The 23529-nt window shown below is 42.5% G+C and overlaps 1 protein-coding gene across 1 annotated transcript in view; it reads right to left on the bottom strand.

Annotated features, from left to right (window-relative positions):
* Positions 1–4013: 4013 nt before the first annotated feature.
* Positions 4014–23529, bottom strand: part of SYT9 (synaptotagmin 9) — a 150512-nt gene continuing 130996 nt past the window's right edge. Inside the window, exons 4-7 of the mRNA XM_047072010.1 lie at positions 9360–9480; positions 7758–7929; positions 5542–5671; positions 4014–4184 (exon numbers count right to left, since the gene is read on the bottom strand). Coding sequence (XP_046927966.1) covers positions 4014–4184; positions 5542–5671; positions 7758–7929; positions 9360–9480 — 594 coding nt within the window. The remainder of the gene's footprint in view (positions 4185–5541; positions 5672–7757; positions 7930–9359; positions 9481–23529) is intronic.

Genomic DNA, 23529 nt, shown 5'->3' with positions numbered 1-23529 from the left:
TTTGGCCAGCCTCAAAGGGGCCGAGCTCCCACAGAGTAATCAGGCCTGGCTTGGGCTTGTTCTGTGAGGACAGGTAGCAAGTTACATCAGCAGGGACCCTCAGCACAGGCAGAGACAGTGTGGCATCTGATGGCCAGAGACAAGAAGGAAAATGTCCCCTGTCAGGTGAAAGCATGCAGTCCACTCCTGTCACAAGGCCTTTAGGCTTCCCTACACCTGGATGGCAGCTTAGGAAGGAGGAAGGAGAGGAGACTTCTAGAAAGAAGGGAAATAGCTCTGGTAGAGAATTTAAGCATTATATTTGACTAAATATTTATGCCAGAGAAACCAAGATAACCTAGAAAAGACCAGAAATCATTAATTAGCAAGATCAAGTTTTTTTTCCCCTTCCTGTTCTTTACCAGGATGGTATTCATTTTAGATAATAAAGAAATTTACATTTTCTTACACTATTTTAATGTACTTCAAGTGCTTCTGGTTCTCTCGGTTCCCATCCAGGCCAAGCATTTTGTTGTCTGAGGCACTGAGATCTTCTGTTGGATCATATTCAGAGTGGGGGGGGGGTGTGTGTCACCACATGCAGAAGATACTGTGATAGCATGTGGCCCTCCAGGTATAGACTCCTCATTTCCTCCATCACTATCTGCTGACACACACATTAGGCTTATGCTCAGCTCAATGACCCAGTTCTTGGGCTACCCCTTCACAGGGCAAAGCATGTGATCGCCAGCCTCAGTTCATCCCTTACTTATCAGAACTGAATTCACAGTATTTCCAAAGACCAGCAATGGGGGTGCTGTAGGCACCTCAGGTACATCCTGCTTCTGTGTGGCAGCACTTTCCAGGGCTCTCCCTGTCCTGTCCTTCACTCCACACTTTCCCCTACCCAGTCTCAGTTTCCTTCTCTGCTAGTCTAGTCCTCACCTGGGCCCATGTCCTGCAATAGACGCCAAGTCCTCTGATGGGAACCTCATCACCTGCTTGGTTCTTTCTAGCCAAGCCCTCCCGTTGTGGGTTTCTTCAGTCTCTTGTAAATAACAATTTGTCCAAAGTGCTAAAGCCTCTGAGTCCCTCACTTCAAAATCTGGGTAGCACTGCGTTTCGCCTGCGTCAACGTCTCCATCCTGCCTGGGCCCTTCTCAGGAAGCTGGAAGGAGCACTGGCTCACACTGCAATGACCCCTGGGGCGGGGGAAGACACCTAACCCAACCGGAGCAATCGGATGCCTTCTCCCGGGAATGTGTGTACCTCGAAGACTTCAGGCAGGTTCTGCGGGGCAGCTGATGGCCACTATCTAGAACTGGTTTCAACAGCCTGGTCGTGTAACTCCCAGTGGCGTCTGGATAACTGATGCTTGCTGTCGTTCTACAGCTGTAAGCTTACACCTTCAAGAGGTTCCAGAGGGTGGTAGGTGAGTACTCTGGTCATACTGGGCCACACTTGTCCCTCAGTTATGCCGGGAACTGCATAACTCTTGAGTTGTAGGGGGCACTGGGCTCAGTGAGGTGGCCCTGCGGACCACCAGACCAAGTGGGTGCAGAACCCCCTTGTATATACACACACATAGGAAAGGCTGAGCTTAGAGAGAGGAGACTTATCCACACCTAAGCACAACGTGAATAGCACTCTGGGGTTTAGAATCTTGTATCGCCGCCCGTCAGGATAATGTTGCTGATCTTCATTATACATTCTGATTGGATATTCTCTCTTCTCTCTCTTTTAGAGAAGTAAAATTTTATTTAACCAAATGGTGTCTGTGTCCGGTCTTCCCATTACACCAGTTCACTGCTTGTTAATGCAGAGGTTATGCAGCACTGCGGGGGAAAGTGATGAAAACCTGGGACTATTTTTATTATTCTTGCCGGGGTTCATGATGTAGCCCAGCTCCACTCCAGAAGGGTGGGAAGGGTGCTGGGCTGTGACCAGGCCAACACCATCTTCTCCAGGATATCAAAGGGGGGGGGCTGTAGTGGGAGCTCCAAGAGTTCTACTACCTCCTGAGGCCCCCTGGAAGGGATATTCCTGTCCCCGAGTCCCAGGCAGCTGGCTCTAGGGGAGTCTGCACAGCTTCCCAAGCCTTTAACATCATGGAGAGTGAAGGGAGCTGTATTGGCTGACCTTTGAGTGTGCAGTGAAGCCATCCAGAAACCCTGAGAGAGAAATGGATTTCTGGACTCATTGCCTTTGAAGACTCCATCTGCCACCTGCCCTGGCAAGGTCAGGGTGTGTTGGATGCAGCCCCGCCCGAGCCGGCTGCCAAATCTCTGCAGGGTTCAGGGTTCAGTCTTAACCTGGTCCCTCAGCCCCCAGCGGTGAAGAGCTTCTGCCAGGCCAGACTCCCTTTATACTAAATCCTAACTACCCCATAATCTCTCTCTGCCTTTCTCTCATTCACGTATACACACATGCTTATGTACACACACACACACACACACACATGCACACATACACAAACACACACAGAACTGGGACTTAATTGCCGTTTTTGCTTTTACGCAGAAAATCTAAAGGTTCTCAGACAGTGTAAGAGGAGAGGAGAAGAATCAGAACTTAAGGGCATGCATCTATGTCTAGCCCCTTCCCCCCGTCTGAGGGTGCAGGGGGTGGGATTTCCAGCCTTCCTTTTATCCTCCATGGCAAACATGATGGCTGAGGGTTCCATGAGGACACACGGCAGCCCCTTACCATGCGGGGCATACATAGTACTGACCGTAACAGAGAACCTCCCTGAGCGTCTATAGCCGCTGTGGCTTCACTGATCCTCACAACCACCCTTGGGAGACAGGCGCTGTTAGGGGCCACTTTGCAGAGGAGAACACTGAGATTCAGAAAGGGAGGAACAACTTGTGAGTGGCAGCACTGGGATCTGACCCTAGGTCCATCCAACTCCACAGTGAGTGCCTCTGAAAAACGGCTCTGAGTCCAGTTCCCTCCTTCCTTACAGCTGTCAGCAAAGCGCAATGACCTCTCCAATCCTGCTTTTCATCTCATCTGGTACCAGTGCCCCAATTCTGTTGGCTGCACGTTTATTTTTAAAAGGGAAAGTACCGCTTCCACTCTTGGGATGGATGTGGGGTCCTGGGTGCATACTTCAAAGAGACAGGAAGCAACGGGGCAGAGATGGCCCCCTCTTCACTTGCCCCTCACAAAGGTGTGCAGGCACGTCATTCTGGGGCAGCAGTTAAGAGACCACTGTTGTACCAGCTGAAGTCATTCTAGCTGCTGCAACACACGACTCCCAAGTTTCGGTGGTTTAACCCTAAAAACACTGATTTCTCACTTACATGGCTATCATACCCTTATTTGCAAAAAGTCAAGTGCCCAGGGTTTAGGGACCATCTCCCAAGCGAGCAAAGTCAGACAGTGCTTTTTCCTCAGGAGTGAAAAGAAGTCTCCAAGGCCCGCTTTCCACGCTTCCCGTTGGGTACCATGCATGCACTGCCACTCAGGGTCCCGTGCACAATACACCACCTGTCCTCACTCCCCGGCAAGGGCACTGAGAAGGAGCTGCTGTGCACCAAACAGGGGCTCCTGTCTCAGCCCCACACCACATCCCTAAACTTTACTCCTTTCCCATCCTGGGACCTGAGAGGCAGAGAGCTCTGTGACATTCTGTGACACTCCTGATTACAAACAAGAATTAAAGTCAGCTGTGACTGAAGGGTACAAAAAGTCTATTACCACTGCTCTGATGGTCACTGGTACTGACAGACTCAGGCAGTATAATGAGCCCTCACATGGACTCCTTTGAGGGCTCCCCCCAGGAGCTGAAGAAGTGAGGGGCAGTTGGGTTAGCATCTGACTTGCAGCTACTTCTCAGGTGATTCAGGGGGCCGTGGGTCTCCCTCAGGGATTAATTTTGAGTCCAGAAAAGAACGAGTCTTAACTTCACTGGCCCAGGGGCAGAGATATCCTTGGGGACCTATAAATTAGGGGGCCTTAGGTGCTGCTTGAATACACCCCAGGCCCTGAAGCTTAGAATCAGTCCATAGGTTCTATGCCGGTCTTCTCCTTCAGGCACCATCTCCAACAAAGGAAGACTGTCCCTTCCTCCCCAGGGCCCTCTGCCTCCCCAGGTCTGCCTCGACCCGACTCTCCTGAATCTTGATGGAAACGGAACCCACACCACTGAGGTTTTGTCTTGGCCTCTCAGGATGGCTTTGCTGGGAGTAGAGCTGCCTGTACTGGAAGAATAAGAGGAAAGTTCTCTGCCTGGAACCCACGCTCCCTGGAGTCCCGTTTTCCAGGGGCTTACTTCCCATCACTTAACCAAGAGCAGGAGGGAAAATGCTTTCCTGGACAGTCTCACCTGCCACCTTTGTGCTCCTGTAGCACCTCATATGGATGTTAAAGCTCAAGACTGTGCATTTTAGTGGTTAGTTTGCATGCCTTCTTCTGTCTCTTTTGTGGTCTACAAGCTCTTCACAGGATGGTTTCTTATTCACATCTATTCTCTTTACCTAATACGGCATTTGACTCTCACAGGTGATACCTAGTAAATGCAATTTGTTTTTGAAAGAATGAGTTAGCACATAAATAAGAGAGGGTGTCAATGAGCAAAGATGGATGGGGGAAGCGTGAATGAGAAGTAAATGATGGGGGGGGGTGGTAAATGAATGAATGAAGGTGTGAAGCAGAATGATGGCCCACTGGATGCAAGTATTCACTCATCTCTTCTTCCCTGCACACAAACCCCGGTTTTTAGTTGGGACTATTTACACCCAGTAAAAGAATACATTTCCCACATGTGTCCATGTGACTAAACTCTGTGACTAAGTTAAATATAAGTAGATGTGTCACATGAGACATCAAAGAAAATCCTTTGAAAGAGAATGTGTGTGCTTTTGGATCTTGCCTCTTTCTACCTTTGGATGACCTGAAAAGATATGTTGGAGCTTAGCAGCCATGTTGTTCAATGAGGTGACCTCAAAAAAACCCCACACTGGGACAGTGAAGCAGAAAGACAGAAGTCTAGTTCTCTACTGTAATCACAGAGCCACTAGGCCGCCTTCTTCTGGACCTTTTTTATGTAAGAGAGATATAAATTTCTATTTCATTTGTTGTTTTGTGCATTTTTATCACATATAGTTGAATCTGATATTAAACAGCTTGTCCAGAATCACAGGTTAATGCTACAGCCGGTCCTGGAATCCAGGCCTCCTCTCTCCTAGTCTCGGGTTCTTTCTGATGCTACACATAAGTCACTATATGGTGACCTGAAATTCCACACTCATCTGGATCCTGTAGACACCTTCCAAATGTCAACCCAAAGCCATGACATAGAATCAGAGAATCTTAGTCATTCTTGAAGACAATCAAAGTGAGGTATGAGTGATCAATGTCCAAAACCCACTAGACAGATGGGGAGCACAGACTCAACCTCAGACTGAATGCAATTTCCAACGGCCTCAGAAAAGGCAACCAGAGAAACCCATCAGTGACTGTAGACCCCGGTACACTCACACTCTTGGTGTCTTCTGCATTTCAACAGTAAAGCATTTATTCTTCCGCAAAGTGGAACATGTGGGAGTAGGGTCTTACCTCCACCAGGGAATGCCAGTGTGCAATGGGCTTCCGAGGATATGACAACATCTCACTCCAGTGGTCTCTGCCCAGCCTCTCAGCTTCGTTGCCTACTTGACACACGCCGATGATCTCATTATGACCTACACTGTGAAAACGGCCCACAATAACTTTTTCTTAAAATTTTGGTATGTAAGAGCAACAACTACTCAAACCGAGAGGAATTAGGCAAGGGGTGGTTCTTTTCATTCCTTAATTTAAAACTACAGGACAAGCTTAAAAGCCAGTAGAACTTGGGATCCAAGATGGTACTTGGTGGCACAGAGAGGAAGAGCAGAGGTTAGCTGTCACACACCTGAGCTTTTGTAACACTGGCATGGCTTAGCTTGTTCCTGATGCATGCTAGGGATGACAACTCTGGTTCTAGAATGAGGCTGACCTCCAGGTCTTCAAACCTATGTAATGAAAAGGAGGCCATCTGAAAGGAGTTCCTTGCATTAATGGCTGCTCAAATTCCTATAAGAGGCAACCAAGTATGTGTAAAAGAGAAGTATTGGGTAGGGCAGCCATAGTCTGGAGCTTACAAAGGGGGCAGGGTGGGGATACTTCCTGAGTCTTCTTGCAACCCCTCTCTTCAGGGAATGTGTGTTCTCACACTCTCCCCTCCTTCCTTCCAAGCCCACCTTTGCTTCTTTGACCCAACTTGATTTCCCTACTGTGGAAAGATACTTAGCTCCTTTAACTTTAGGGCTAATATTTCTGAAACTTTCCCTGGGTAGGTGCCTGCCTTGGGGCAATCTTTCCCCTTAGCAGTTTCTGGTTAGAAGTCGCCTGTGTAACTAGAATGATATGACCCATCCTTTAACTCTTTAGGATCCGAGCTCATGGACTTTCTGTTGTTTTCCTTCCTGCAAAGATGAGCAATTTTTCTCCTATTTGTATGTAGGGAGTAATGGCAAGACACGGGTGGGGGAGTGTGAAGGACATTTGAGTCTGTGCTCATTAAAATCAGTTGTGTGCAGAAGCCCCATGAATTCTGCCATGGATTTTTCCAGGCAGATTCATGAGTTTACTGAGAATTGAATTGAAGCAGAGCTCATATAATCAGATTTGTTGATGCGGGAATCTTGGCAATCGCTTGAAAAAAGCTGGCCTAGATTTCCACGGTTGGTGGGCAACGTCCCCTCCTGTGACCTGACACTACTGGTGTTGTGTTTCGTCCAGAGAAGACAAGATAAGGTTTATTGCTCCATGTGGGCTGTCACACCCATGGGCAGCTGAGCCAACCCATGTGTTCCCTGAGCTGGAAGACAGTTCTGTTTCACCTAGGCATCTGCTAGAAAGGGTGTTCAGGGCACTGATGCTGCCTTAGTGACATTTCAGGGGTATGTGGGAAAATTTTCAGCTACAAATAATATTTGTAAGATTATATTAGAAGTCAGAATGATTTTTTTTTATACTTGTGCCCAGACCACGTGGGAGGTTTCCAATTAAAAAGAGACTCTGCATTTCAGTCCAATGACTGGTTTAACATGTCTAATTCCCTGTTGGTACTTCCTTTGCATATTAAAATGACTGTTTTTCAAATCTGTCCTTTAAATACACAATTGGCTACAATGCAGGCTATAAATATCTCTTCTGTGCTGTATTAATTAGAAAGTCGAGCATCTTATACATTTTAATGTACCCTGTCATCCATACTGATTCTAGCATTTTCAAGAGAACATTTCTGTTTGCTTTCAGACTTAAGTGGATGGAAATGATCTTTATTAAACACACTTGGAGAAGGGAAAAAATAACAGAGTTATGTATTTAGAAATGTTGATGGTGTGGCTAAAGTAATCACTCTGCTATTTTGAGTGGAATCTTCCCACGAAGGCCAGGCAGGATTGCGCAGGAGAAGATTAAGACCTGCAGAACCAGGTTTTTCCAAGCTGAGATTCTGGGGAGTATGCAGGAATGGAAAGGGGATGAGGCGGGGAGGAGGGGAGGATGGGGAAGGAGAAAGAAATAAAAAGGTGGAGAGCAAAGAGGCACTTGGGTAATATAACTCTAAAGCATGGTTTGGAAAATGGCGACTCCTTGTCAGTCAGCTTTCCCGGGGTGTCCATTTGACTCATTTCCTGCAGCCTGGGACACCAGCTAAGAACATGTGGCTGCACTCCCCCTCTTCCCTCCCTGTCCTGGGCACAAGAGACATTTTCCGCCCTGAGAAAAAGCTCCAGGTATCTCACCGGTCATAGTCCATGACGGCTATGGACAAGTGGATTTGGTCAATGTTCTCGGGAGGGACGTCAAAGACTATGGCTTCGTTGTAAACGGGATTCAGAGTGTTCCTCTTGGTGGATGTTTTCCTCTTCTTCAGTCGTCTGCCATCACACATCAGTGACACTTTCACGTAGGGATCTGTACAACCATGAGAAGCGGGGGTACTGAGAGGATAAATGTGGATGTAGGGGGCAGTTCCATCACTGTGGAGTTCCACGGACTACGGGATGCAGAACTCCCTTACCTGCCTGTGGGCTGGAGTTTGAGGATTTTAATTAATAAGATGCCTGGGCAGTGACTACAGTTAGGATAATTAAGACATTCATTCAAGAAAAAGCACAGGACACTGTCTCCTCAAAGTGTGTGGAATTTAAAAATAGTGTGAAAATATCTGTTACCAAATTAGAAAATGTTCCAGCTAGAATTCCAGACTTGCCTGGCTGCAATGGGGAGAGATGCAAAGGTATTTCCAAGGCAGGAAAAACGGGCTGAAGGCCCTGACTCTGAACCACCCCAGACAGTCTCTTCTTAAACATCAGGACTTTAGGAAAGGGACAGATAGAATGCCTAGATGACAGGGACAGCTTTGGGGAATACAGGGGCTTCAAGCCCCAGAGCTGCCTGAAGTCGGGTTGCAAAGGGGGAAGCAGTTTAGCAGAGCAGGGAAAGGACAAAGCTTGCTTATGGCATGACCTTGGCATAGGGTGACAGGTGACAAGGTTGGTCTCTGCTTCAGGTGGGACTTCTCTGGTTCTACCTCACTATCCTTCTGCTCCATGGGGACTTCTCTTTCTCTCCTTGCCTGCACAACCACATGTTTCCCTGACTCCCCATACACTGTCCAGGAGGCACTGAAAGGCCAGAAGGGGCCACATCTTTTTTTCTCTTGGAAAAATACTGGAGGCCAGTAAGTAAGCAGAATATACTGCATCTGATGTCCATTGATTTCTGTGATCAACAGCCAGTGGACTGGGTGTTCTATGACCACATTTTGGGAGCCCCTGAAGAAGTTGCTTGGGAATGTGTATAGTAGGACCTGCATATCAGGGCTTTCTTGTTATGGTTTAGAATATGGTTAGAATACCAAACTGCATAGTTCATTGACAGGCCTTGTAGGAGGATATGTGATTGTTTTCAATCTTCCATAGGCCTGAGATGGTGATTACTTGTATCTGAAGAAAGACCTAATTAGATAAGCTGTGTCAGCATGTGTAAACTGTAGGTCCAGTTCACAACTACGGTGAAGAAGACATACAAGAGAATAATGACTATTCCCATTAGGTAGCATTTCATATGTGCCAGGTACTGTTTTATGACATTATATGCACTAACTTATTTAATCTTATGATAACCCAATGAGCCAGATACTATTATTAGTCTCATTTTACAGATAGGGAATCTGAAGCTCAGACAGGTTAAGGGACTTGCCCAAAGTCATACAGCCATGAGGTCTAGGAGAGGAATTAAACCTAGGTAGTTTGGTTTTATGCACCTTATTACTCTATTAGAGACTTCATAAATACTACATTAGAACCATGGGAGGAAGTCTGAATTTGAGAATGTCCCACCTGATGCTCCTGTTATGTCCATTGCCTTTAAATTCCTCGCTTTTATAATGGTGATGGTCAGCCTGCCAGCAGTTGGAAGGTAGCAGAGGGAAAACATCAGCTCTCCAAGATCCACATTGTCCTGTTGAGAAAGCACAAGCGGACTCATTGGAAACTGTCCTCAGCCTGGCACGCATAAGGACCAGCTGCAGGACAGCATTGGAAGGGACACCACTGGTCCTCGGCTCATCTTGTGAATCCCTGCTATGTCTTGCTTCACGTCGACCACAAGGAGGAGAACAAATGCCTGGACTTTGGGAGCCCCAGACTCTAAGGAAGTATAGCCTGTCCTCAGATGGCAAAGCTGTGGAGGCCGTCCAGGGCCTCCACCACCCTCTATCTAGCCACTTGCGGCCCTGCACAGCCCCCAGGAATGAAGCCCCCAGAGCCTTGGCTATTTCCCATGTGGTTCCATTCATATTCCCACCACAATCCCCTAGGCCCCCCCCCCCCAGGACAAAGCTACCCAAAGAGGTGCTCCTTAGGACTGCAAAGCCCCACCAGCGGTGCAGACGTGCTCCGCACACAGCCCCACGCAGCCTCCTGCAGCCTCTCAACAGACCCCCACACAGCCTCTCCCTGTTTCGTATAGCCCTTCCCCCGTAGTCTTCCCCACAGGCCCCACATGAGGGCAAAGTCCTCCAAATAGCCACCATCTGTATGTCTCCTTCCCTTACAGCCCTACACACTCCCCTACCCAGTCCCCTCAGGATTGCTGTCATACTTGCACACACTCCTGCAAATACCCCCAGCCCAAAACACACACAAGTGCATGCACGTGCACACATACACACTCAGCCAACAACCCTCCACCCAGCAGAGCACTGCACACAACCTGGTCACGCACTATGTATGTAGACCAACACACGGCTCCACTGGATCCTGAAACACCTTGCCCCTACTATGTGGCTCTAGACAAGGACCCTGCAGAAGGCTGTGAGTGCCACCCCGTGACCCCATGCGTGCCCTCCACAGCCCTGGACACACCCAGATACTCGCCTGGCCCTGCCCAGCCTCAGACAGAGCCCTCTGTAGTCTCTACACAGGGAGAAATGGGTGTGACCCCCTACTGCTGGTCTTGGGGGTTCCCACTTAGCTGTAGCTCTTGCCTTCTCTTAGTGTGTCCCTAAGGAGCCCGTTTCCCTTTGCTGAGGAAGACATCTCCTCAGGCAGTGTGCAGCCATTCAAATAGGTCAGATGACATGGTTCTCTTCCTCCTTTATAGCCCAAGGAGTTACCAGAAAGGGGGAAAAAAGCCAGTTCATTTACTTTCCATTTCTTTGATACCTAAGGTTATCGAGCTGGGTGTCTGTGTCTAATTAATACGGTTTCATACTGACAATGCTCTGGGGAGTCCAGGTTTTGCCCTCAACATCCACAGACTCCCTTCCCTTCCTCGAGTCTCCAAAGATGCTTCTATTTTTAGAAGCAAAGATTCAGTTCTGGAAGGTCACCTCGCCCAACCTCCCTGCCTTGACCGCTTCTGCAGGAGGATGAGGCGAAGGGAATCTGTTTGGTCGCTAAGGCAGATGGATTGCTCTGCATCTCTGCGCATCACTTGCATTGTGTAAATAAATGACCTCACTCTGCAAGCCAGGCTCTTCTGGTTCCTGGAACCTGGATCTCAAGACATCCAGGTGGCTGGGCCTTTCCCTCTCAGATAGAGTGAGGGGGAGAGACAAGAATTCTACAGGAGTGTGGGGTGGTGGCACACCGGGCAGGCGCTGGACAGTTTCATGTTGCTGGTTCCCTGTTGCAGGACGGGCGTCTGCTTTCCCTGAAGAGGGAGGATCTGATCCAGCTTCCTGCTGGTGGCAGAGGAGAAACAGAAACAACAGCTGTCCCCACAAATTATCTTTTTCCTCCACACTCCCTGCCCTATTCCTTTGCCCTTTGGCTTCTGTCTGCCTTAAGCAGAAAGGCCCAAACACCTGTTCCTCCCTCAGGAGGTTATTCACTGCACCTAGCTCACCACCCCCTCCTCTCATCCTGCTCAGAAAATCTCAGTTTGACAAAGCAAAACAGGAGTAACCAGAATCATGCCGATGAAGCTTCATCTCACCCATTTTCTCAGCATACACTTCTGGAAGGTCCACACTCACCCAAGCTCTGTCGGGCTCGAGATGTGATGGGGCCTGCACTCCAAGCCCTGCCCTTAAGCCCAATGAACATAACTGAATGTGACGACTCAGGTTACTTTTGTGCTAAGTACATTTTCTTCCCAACATAAACCCCATTCACAAATCACTCACATTATGGCTCTTTGCTCATAAGTTTAAGGAAAAAGAAATCAAGCTTTGGACTTGGTGATACAGTATTCAAAAGGTCAACTAAAGTCCACATGTGTACTTAAAAAAAAAAAAAAGCCAGAAAATTAAAAACATAGTTATCAAAGAGAAAATGTTTGATTAGACTTTCAAGTGTTTAGAAATAAAACAGTTAACATTTTCTAAATCATGAAAGTAAAAATTATGATAAAATTAATATATAGATATTTTTAGTGAAAGAACAAAATATCCCCTTTTCTTCTGTATCTGTGTCACTCCTTTCCCCAGAATGACACTGAATAATCTTTGTAGTTTTCTTTTCATTCATCCATCAATCCATCCACTCACTTGCTTATTCTTTTAACATCGGCTGCGATGGTGGTGGTTGGGCATTGTTCTTTTCCAGGCGCTGGAGCTGTTTTTGCAGTGGGAACAACAGACAGGGTCCCTTAAGTGCAGATGGGCTTGCCGGGATATGGAACAGGGGTGGATGGTACATAATGTTAATTCTGCTTTTCCCCTATCAGCTGGTGCTGATTTGGGGTCAAGAAACTGTAGATCCCTATGTTTGCAAACATCCCTTTAAACCAATGGTTCTCAACAGTAGTAGTGTCCCCTGGGGGACATTTGGCCTTATCTGGAGAAATTTTTTATTGTCATAACTGGGGAGGCAGTTACTGACATCTAGCGAGTAGAGTCCAGGGATGCTGGTAAACATCCTACAATGCACAGGGCAGCCCCTTTTACTGCAAAGAATTATCAGGTTCAAAATGTCAATAGTTTCAAGGTTGAGGAACCGCCTTACACAGAAGTGCTTATATTGTTCGTAAAAATTTTTCCAGAGTGCTGATGAAAGTCAAATATAAAAGGGTGGTGGAATATTTGGCTTCTTTTTCAGCTTGACAAGAATACAGAGTGTCACTGGTGGCTGTGTGCCCTGGGGGATACAAGGGGAAGGAAAATGTCATATAAAGAAATGCTTCACTTGCTCCTGCTTTGTGTGGCCACGTTCAGTACTGTTAGCAAAATATACTGGGAATTTATAGCAAGTGCGTGAGAATTCTCTACCTGCCAATCTGTAATGTGATATGTTTGCCTGTAGCGGTCTATGATAGCTCTAAGTTTTGTCTAATTAGTGCACTTTGCATTCTTCTTCTTAGGTTCTTTTGGTGAGCTCCTTCCCAATTCTGTGAAGATCTAGAAGGGCTGCTGCAGGAATTCAGCTTTAACCAAATATTCATGGCCCTGTCCATATCTGTTTAGGGATAATCATGGAACCCAGGCAAGGCCACTTCAAATCTTCTCTGGGATTGAAAAACTGATATTGAAATGGAGCAATTATCATTTTATTGGGATTATTTGTTGGGAAGATATGAAACTAGAATTGTTGTAAGGTTCTTATACTATATGTAGCACACATGATATAATATTACTTTAAGTTAGGCTGTGTATATTAAAGATGAACACTATGGGGATGTCTGGGTGGTCAGTCAGTTGACCATCCGACTCTTGATTTTGGCTCAGGTCATGATCTCATGGTTCATGGGTTCAGACCCTACATGGGACTCTACGCTGACAGCTCTGTCTCCTTCTTTCTTAAACATTTAAAGATGAACACTATAAACCCATAAGAAATGACTATTAAAAGGATTTATAGCTAATATGCCAAAAAAGGAGATAAAATAGATGCTTTAAAAGTATTAAATTAATCCAAAAGGAGACAGAAAAAAAAGGGAAAGAGAATACTACGAGAAGAGACAAATCTTACAGAAATAGAAAATGAATAACAAGATGATAAATTTAATCCTATTATTTCCATAATTACATTAAATGTAAGTGATCTAGGCATCCAAATAAAAAGCAAAGATTGAGACAATAAAATAGCAAGACTCAGTTTTATGGTGTCTACAAAACAATGTACTTTAAATATAAAATATAAGTAAATTAAAAGTAAAAGAGAAAGAAAAGATATGCCATACTAACACTAATAAAAAAATCTGGAGGACTATATTAATATCAGACAAGATATATGTCAGAGCAATGAATATTACCAGGACAAAGAGTGATATGATAGAGAGGTCAATTCATCAAAAGCACATAACAATTCTAAATATTTATGCACCAGATAACACACTCTCAAACACATGAAGCAAAAGCTGATAGAATTGCAAGGACAGACAAGTTAGAGTCAGAGGTTTGAATACTTGAACAACAACACTAACAACTGACTTGGTGTAACCAGTGGCATTACAATAACACTCTATCAACCAGCAGTAGAATACATATCTTTTCAAGTGCACCCATAACACTAAGCAAGCTAGACTATATTCTGTTCTAGGCCATAAAATGAGTCTCAATTAAATTTGAGAAGATTCAAAGTACATTTTCTGGCTGCAATGGAAATGAATTAGAAATGAACAGCAAAAAGATATCTGGAAAATCTCCAAATATTTTAGAACTAAATATCACACTTATAAATAATCCATGGATCAAAGAAGAAATCAAAAGAGGAATGAGAAAGTATTCTGAACTTAACTGAAATAAAAACATGACACATTAAAATGTGTGAAACGCAGCTAAAGCAGCATGTAGGGGGAAATTTATAGCACCAAAATGCCTATATTATGCAAGAAGGAAAGTCTCAAAACAATGACCTCAGTTTCCACTCTAAGAAATCAGAAGAAAATAAATAAATGAAGATTAAAAAGAATAAATAAAAACAAAGTAAGCAGAAGAAAGGAAATAATAAAGATTAGGTAAAATAATGTAAAGATGTATATTTCAAATAGAGTAAATAACTAATAGGTATAGTAAACCAAGACCAACCATATAGGCTGTATACAGGAAACCCATTTAAAATATCATGACAAAGATAGGTTTTGAAAGATTTTTCAAAATTAGGCAATGTAAACACTAATCAAAAGAAAATTTTAGTGACTATATTAGTATCAAAGAAGATTTCAAACCAAGGAATAGTTCCAGGGAGGAAGGATCAGATCATCAAGGGGACATAATCTTAAATGTGTATGTATCTACCAACAAAAATTCAAAATTATTGAACAAATCTGAGAGAATTAAGAGGGGAACAAGGCAAGCCCACAAGCAGAGTTAGAGACTTCAACACTGCCCTATCAGTCATTGATTGAACAGGCAAATAGAAAAGAAGTAAGGATATAAAAGACCTGAGCAATAATATCAACAAACTTGACCTAATTGGCATTTACTTTACCCATTGATACTCCATCTAACAACAACAAAATATTCTTTTTAAGTATACACAAAACATCCACCAAGATAAATTATGCTCTGGGCCATAAAAAATTTTTTTCATTAAATTCAAGAAGATTGAAATCATACCAAATATGTTCCAAATAAAAATAAAATTAAACTAGAATTCAATCAATAATATCTGGAAAATCCTCCAATATTTGGGAATTAAACAATATTTTTCTAAATAACCCACAAGTCAAATAAAACCCCCCCACAAGGTGTATTAAACATTAATTTGACCTGAATGAAAATGAAAATACAACATATCAAAATGTGCAGGACCTAGACAAAGCAGTACTTATAGGGAAATGTACAGCATTAAATGTTTATATTCAAACAGAGGTATAATTTCAAAACACTGATCTGAGTTTCAACTGAGGAACACACACACACACACAAAAGAGAAAATAAAACACAACACAGATAAAAGGAAGAAAATAACATAAGCATAGAAAACAATGAAATATAAAAAATGGAAACACTTAGAGAAAGTCAATGAAAGCAATATCCTAGCAAGACTGACCAGAAACAAAAATTAGAAAATATTAATTATCAATATAAAAATGGAAATGGATATATCAATACAGATACTATAGACATTAAAATAATAAGAAATGTTATGATCATTTTTATCCCAATAGATTTGATAAGTTAGAGAAAATGAACAACTTGTTTGAAAGACAAAAAAAAAAAACACCATACCAAACTAAAGAAAAAAATAGATAACCTGAATTGTTTTATATCACTAAATAAATTGAAGTCCCAATTAAAAACCTTCTCGCAAAGTAAAGTCAAACCCATTTAAGAAAAAAATAATACCAATTCTATATAAGCTTTTCCAGAAAAGAGAAGAACATTTCCCAGCTCATTTTATGAGGGCAGCAATATCTTGATACTAAAACTAGACACAGATATTATAAGAAAACTACAGATTATTGTCCTCATGGACACAGACACAATTATCTTTAATAACATTTTAGCAAATTAAACCCAGCAATCTATTAAATAGGAGATATATCCTGAACGAGTAGGATTTATCCTGGGAATGCAAGTCTGGCTTAACATTTGAAAATATTAATCAAAGTAAATCAACATATCAACATACGAAAAAGGAAAAACCATATCAACAGACACAAAACAATCATTTGAAAAAAGTCAATACCATTCAGGATAGATGCTCTCAGAAAACTGTAATAGAAGTGGACTTCCTTCTATTAAGAAAGACACCTGTAGGGGCGCCTGGGTTGCTCAGTCAGTTGGGTGTCTGGCTCTTGATTTTGGCTTGGGTCATAATCTCATGGCTCCAGTTTGTGGGCTCTGCGCTCACAGTGTGGGGTCTGCTTGGGATTCTGTCTCTCTCCCTCTCTCTCTCTTCCTGCCCTGCTTATCTTCTCTATCTCTCTCAAAATAAATAAATAAACTTAAAAAAAAAAGAAAGATAACTTATAAAAAAACTATAGTTAATGCTAAACTTGATGACAGACTATACATTTTCTCTCCTAAGGTTAGGAAACAAGGCAAGGACATCTGCTCTCACTACTTCTGTTTCACATTGTACTAGAGGGTCCGGCCAGTGAAAGAAAACAGAAATAAAAGATACACACCTTAAAAAAGAAGAAGTAAAACTGTTTTATTTGCAGGTGCAATGATTACTTATGGAGAAAATCCTTAGGAATCTATAAAAAACTACTAAAACAAGTTTAGCAAGGCCAACAAGGCTAATATGAAAGCAAAATTATTTCTATATACTAGAAATGAAACAAGAATTGAAATTTAAAAATACACTTACATTTATACTCACAGATAAATTTAGCAAATCATGTGCAAGACCTGTATACTGAAAACCACAAAACAACGGTGAGAAAAATTAGAGAAGACATAAATAGAGAGATATTTCACATTCATACATCAAGAAACTTATTAACATTGTTAAGATATTGATTCTTCCATAATCTATAAGTTCAGTGTAATTCCAATCAAAAGTTCAACATACCTTTTGTAGATATTGACAAACTGATTCTAAAATTTATATGCAAATATAAAGAATCTAGAATAATCAAAATCATTTTGGAAAAAAGAAACAAAATGGAAGTACTTAACACTACCTATGAGGTGTAGAATAAAACCACAGTAATCAGTAATCGAGGAGGTGTTCACAAAAGGACAGACATACTGATGAACGGAACAGGATGAAGAGGCCAGAATTAGACCCTCATTTACATGGTCAAATCACTTTCTAGAAAGGAAGCACATAATTTAATGAAGAAAAGATACTCTTTTAAACAAACAGTACTGGAATAGTTGGATATCTATTTGAAACAACAACAACAACAACAACAACAACAACAACAACAAAAGAACCATGACCTTTCCTTCACATGATAGGAAAGGATTTCATGCAAATGGATCATGTAAGTACTGAAACTATGGAAGTGCTAAAAGAAAGCATAGGAGAAAATGTTTGTGACTTTGGGTTAGATAAATATCCCTTAGATGGACACAAAAAGCACAATACATAATAAAAGAAACTCACACCGTTTGCTTCATTAATGTTAAAAACTTTTACTCTTCAAACACATTCTTAGGAAAGACAAAGGTTAAGCCACAGGCTGAAGGATTGTATTTGTATAATATACAGCCCATAAAGGAATTACATCCAGAATATATAAAGAATTCCTACAACTTAGAGAAATAACCTAACAAAAACAGGGGCAAAAGATCTGAACAGGCACTTCCTCAAAAGAACGTTAAACCATAGCAAGATACCACTACACAACCACAAGAATAAGCTAAAATGAATGACTGACAATATGACTTATTGCCCATGATGGAGAGTAATTGCCTCTCAAGCTCTGCTGGAAATGCAAAATGTTAAAACCATTTGGGAAAAACAGTTTGGCAGTCTCTCTTAGGTTACACATACACATGCCAAATGACCCAGAAATCTCACATTTAGTTATTTCCCTAAGTGAAATAAAATCACACCTCCATCCAAAGACTTGTATGCAACTGTTGTGAGCCCAAACTGAAAAGAAATCCAAATGTAGCATCAAATGGTGAATGGACAAACAAAATGAGGTATATCCATACAATGGAATGCCAGTAGGCAACCAAATGGAAAAAACTACTAATAAAAGAAACAACACGAATACATCACAAAAGCATTAAGCTGAGTGAAAGGATCTCCAACAAAAGACAACATGTATGATTCCCTTTATATGAAACTCTGGGAAAAGCAAAATTACAGTGACACAAAGTGATCAGTGGAAACTAGGGACTGGTGGTGGGAGGAGGGAACTGATCATAGAGGAGCACCGGGAAATCTTTGGGGATGAGAGAAATATTCCATGTCACGATTATGGTGGCAGTTACATGGCTGTATAATTGTGACAAAACTTGTACACTTAAAATTCGTTAGTTTTATGGTATATAAATTAATAATGGGCATTAACAATTCTGAAAAGACACATTTTGTAGAGGACTACACTTTTGTCTTCCAATTTTATGGCCTTGAGTTCAGAGGATATGCCTTAATGATTTCAACCATTTAAAATATTATGTTATTCTGTCCTATCCTGTCTCATTCAGTTGTGCTCATATGTGCTTAATGTGTATTCTTTATCTGCAGGGGCCAAATTCCCATGTGTCTATTAAATCAAGCTTGTTGACTTTGTATCTAAATCTTCTTCCTTCCAGAATTTAATTAATAATGCTTTGTCTTTTAAAATACATTTAAAAAATAAATAAAAATTAAAAAGTGTTTTTTATTTTTTATTTTTTTTATTTTTTGCTATTCCATTATGTTTCACAGCCAAATTAACAAACATTTAAGATATAGTTAAAATATTCCCATTTTTTTGCTCACTGCAGTTTCTTAAAACCCACATCCCCCCTTTATAGAACCATTTTTCATTTTACTTGAGTATGTCCTTGAGAACTTTTTTTCTTTCTTTCTTTTTTTTTTTCCAGTGAGGGATCACAGGTAGTAAAAATAATTTTTATTGTGGTCTAATTCTTAAAAGAAAGTTGGCTGGGCATAGAATTTAGGTTAAAATTATTTTATCTTAGAATCATTTTACATTGTCACAATGTCTCAAGCACTTCATGTTCTAGCTGGGATGAACATTTGATGCCATTCTTTTGTAGATTTTTTTTTTCCCTCTCAAGGAGGTTTTAAGATGGTCTCTTTGTACTTTTATTTTGTACTTACACCTTCTGAAATTTTCCCGAAAGGTATTTAGATATCTTGTCTTCCTTGATCTTGCTTGGTCCTCAATGATCCATATTAATTAGAATTCTTTCTTTTCTTTTAATGTCTTCCGCCCCTCCCCACTCCCTCTCCCCCCACCCCGCCCCGGGATCAGTTGATCTGTTCATTTTGGACCATGATAGTGGTTTTCCTCATGGTCTAGGACATCCCTAATTGTCTATATTTATAATTAAAGGGTCAAAGAAAAGTCTTCTATTGCTTATGCCCTCTGTAATTCCTTTACTATTATTTTATGACGGGCCTCAGGAGGCAGTGCAGACAATCTCACGTTTTTTATCTGATGTATTTAACTAGGAGTTCTGATGAATTATTCTTTAACACTACTTGTAGGATATTAACATTACCAAAATTACTGAACTTTGGCATTACAGAAGGTTACACAAGTTAGGCAAAGGGAATGATTATCAACAGACTTATGATACTCCAGTTCCCTCAATATTTTTGAGTATCATTGTATTGGAGGTCCCCAAGACCACCCTGAAGTTTGATGATTCACTAGAAGGACTCTTAGGACCCAGAAAGGCTGTTATTCTCATAGTTAATCATTTATTACAGCATAAGGACTCAAGATTAAAATCAACAAAGGAAAAAATACAGGGTAGAGTCCGGGAGAAACCAGGCATAAGCTTCCAGTTATCCTCCTCCAATGGAGTCACACCGACAGCACTTAACTCTCCCAGTCATGATGGGTGACAACACATATCAAGTATTGCCAAATGGGAAACTTAACTAAACCTTGATGCCCAAGGTTCCTTTCCTTTAAACACTTCTGGTTTTTTTTTAAGTTTATTTATTTATTTTTGAGAGAGAGAGAGAGAGAGAACATGTGGAAGAGGGGTAGAGAGAGGAAAACAGAGAATCCCATGCAGGCTCCACACTGTCAGTGCAGAGCCCGACATGGGGCTCTAACCCATGAACTGCAAGATTGTGATCTGAGCCGAAATCAAGAGTTGGATGCTTAACTGACTGGGCCACCCAGGCACCCCAATGTCCAAGGTTCTTATTGTGGGTGGCAAAGAGTTCCCAAATGACTGACCTTAACAAGTCAGTCCTCATTTCCATCATCAGAGGTCAAACAGCATGGCTCAGGGCCCTAGGTGAACAAACACAGCTGTTTACCATTATTGCATTGTTAACATAAAATATCTAGGGGCGCCTGGGTGGCGCAGTCGGTTAAGCGTCCGACTTCAGCCAGGTCACGATCTCGCACTCCGTGAGTTCGAGACCCGCGTCAGGCTCTGGGCTGATGGCTCGGAGCCTGGAGCCTGCTTCCGATTCTGTGTCTCCCTCTCTCTCTGCCCCTCCCCCGTTCATGCTCTGTCTCTCTCTGTCCCAAAAATAAATAAACGTTGAAAAAAAAAAAAAATTAAAAAAAAAAATATCTAATGTGGTCCAAGTTCTTTTATATAATGAACTCTTATCAGGCAGGATATTCTAAGGGCTTAGAGGTTATCTCTCAAGAACCAGTCAAGGACCAGTCCTTTCTTTAAAATGTGTAGAGTTTGGGGCGCCTGGGTGGCGCAGTCGGTTAAGCGTCCGACTTCAGCCAGGTCACGATCTCGCGGTCCGTGAGTTCGAGCCCCGCGTCGGGCTCTGGGCTGATGGCTCGGAGCCTGGAGCCTGTTTCCGATTCTGTGTCTCCCTCTCTCTCTGCCCCTCCCCCGTTCATGCTCTGTCTCTCTCTGTCCCTAAAATAAATAAAAAACGTTGAAAAAAAAATTTAAAAAAAATAAAATGTGTAGAGTTTGAGGGGCGCCTGGGCGGCTCAGTCAGTTGAGTGTCCAACTTCGGCTTAGGTAATGATCTCATGGTTCATGGGTTCGAGCCCCGCCTTGAGCTCTGTGCTGACAGCTCAGAGGCTGAGCTTGCTTCAGATTCTGTGTCTCCCACTTCTCTCTATGCCCCCAAGTAATAAAAAGAACTAGGAGCATCTTTTGTTCTATTGAAGCAACTCTGTGTGGGCTCTTGGATGGGGGCTGGTCACCAGAAACACCAAGCCAGTATAAGAAGCTTCGACTTTTCAGGGGCGCCTGAGTGGCTCAGTTGGTTAAGTGTCTGACTTTGGCTCAGGTCATGATCTCATGGTTTGTGAATTCAAGTCCCGAGTCAGGCTCTGCTGTCAACACAGGGCCCATTTCAGATCTTCTGTCTCCCTCTCTCTGCCCCTCTACTGCTCATTCTCTGTCTCCACAATAAATAAATACACTAAAAAAAAAAAAAAAAAAAAAAAAGAAGCTTGGAATTTTCAGCCAGAGGAGAGTGGGAAGAAAGGGGTTAATAATTGATCATGCCTACATAAGGAAGCCTCCATAAAATAGGACCCAATAGACCTGGGTTCAGAGACCCCCCAAGTTGGTGAACCTATCTATATACTGGAAGAGTGACATACCTGCCCTCTGTATCTCTTCATCTGGCTGTTCATCTGTATCCTTTATCACATTGTTTAATAAACTGTTATGTTTCCCTGAGTGGTATAAACTGTTCCAGAAAATAATCAAATCCAACAGAGAAGAGGTCATGGGAATCCCTGATTTGTAGCCAAGTTGCACAGAAGTTGTGGGTAACACAGGGACCTACTTTTTATCATTGGCATCCAAAGTGGCAGTCAGTCTCATGAGCCTGATCCCTTAACCTGTGGGATCTGACATTATCTCCAGATAGATGGTAAGAGAACTGAGCTAAATTTTAGGATACCCAGTTTGTGTTGCAGAATTGCTTGGTGTAGGAAAACCCCACATGTTTTGTGCAGAAATGTCATAAGTGTGGTAAGTGGTATCAGAGTAAAGGAGAAACACACAGGAAGAGAATGGTAGCTTTTTTCTACATAAATGCTTAAAAATCAGATTAGGGAAAATTTTTTTAGCTTTACATGTATAATATGGAACAAAGTAAGGCTGATTATCAGTGATCAAAGCATCTACCTGAAGAACCTGGAAAAAGAACAACAAATTAAACACAAACTAGAAGGAAGGAAATAATAATATTAGAGCAAAATTAATGAATTGGACAACAAATATATTTAGAGACAGTGAACAAAGCTAAACAAAGTTGAAGTTAGCTCCCCCCCAAAGTTTATTTATTTTGAGAGAGAGAGAGAGAGAGAGAGAGAGGGAGAGGGAGGGGCAGAGAGAAAGGGACAATCCCAAGCAGGCTCTACACTGACAGCATGAACATAATTATGGTCAATTATGTCCATAACAGAACAAAGTGGGAACAAATCATATAATTATCTAAATGAATATAGACAGATATGATAAAATCAAGCATCTACTTATGATAAAAGCTTTTATCAAACCATATATAAAAGAGAAATTTGCTGATCTGATGTAGGGCATCTAAAAACAAGGCTATAGCAATGAAATACAGAAAGCTTCCCAATTAAATTAGGAATAAGACACAGACTACTTCTATTTTACATTGTACTTGAGGTCCTAGTGAAATAAGGCATGAAAAAGAAATAAAAGGTATAAAGTTTTGATGTGAAGAATTAATTGTCATTATTGCCAGATAATATGATGTGTAAAACTATCCCCAAAACCTTACAGAAAAACCATTAGAATAAACAAGCATTTCATCTATGACTGATGGATTAATGGCCATCAGTGTCAGTAAACAAAAATAAATTTTATTTTTATACCAAAAAAAAAAACAAGTTAAAAAGTAGAAAAAAAACTTATTTAAAATAGTTTTCTTTTTTTTTTAAATTTTTTTTTTCAACGTTTATTTATTTTTGGGACAGAGAGAGACAGAGCATGAATGGGGGAGGGGCAGAGAGAGAGGGAGACACAGAATCGGAAACAGGCTCCAGGCTCTGAGCCATCAGCCCAGAGCCTGACGCGGGGCTCGAACTCACGGACCGCGAGATCGTGACCTGGCTGAAGTCAGACGCTTAACCGACTGCACCACCCAGGCGCCCCTAAAATAGTTTTCAAAAAACCCATCAGCGTCCTGCGGATCACTTAGATTCCACCCACACCTGCGTAAATAACCCAGAAAACCGCCAGAAGACGAGCAGAACAGAGTCTCCAGAGCCAAGCCAGACGAGAGGCCCACGGAAGAGGATAGGAAGGGCGGCGAGGTGGTGCACGCTACACGGACTGGCGGGAGGGAGCCGGGGCAGAGGTGCGGCCCAGCGGCCAAGCAGAGCCCCCGAGTCTGGCTTGCAGAAGCGTAGGGGCCGGATGGAGTGTGTTCCGACAACAAGCGGGACTCAACATCTGGAAGGTTATAAGTTAACAGCTCTGCTCGGAGAGCGGGAGGGCTGGAGGACAGCGGGAGGGAGAGTTGTTGAGCCCGGGAGGACAGAGCACAGCATGGCAGGGAA

Source organism: Lynx rufus, unplaced genomic scaffold, assembly GCF_022079265.1.
Source record: "Lynx rufus isolate CCGP_SWC_20201006 ecotype Redwood Valley unplaced genomic scaffold, mLynRuf1.p SCAF_9, whole genome shotgun sequence".
In the NCBI taxonomy this organism is placed as follows: domain Eukaryota; kingdom Metazoa; phylum Chordata; class Mammalia; order Carnivora; family Felidae; genus Lynx; species Lynx rufus.
The sequence above is the reverse complement of the archived record's forward strand: the minus strand, read 5'-3'. Positions and strand labels throughout refer to the sequence as shown.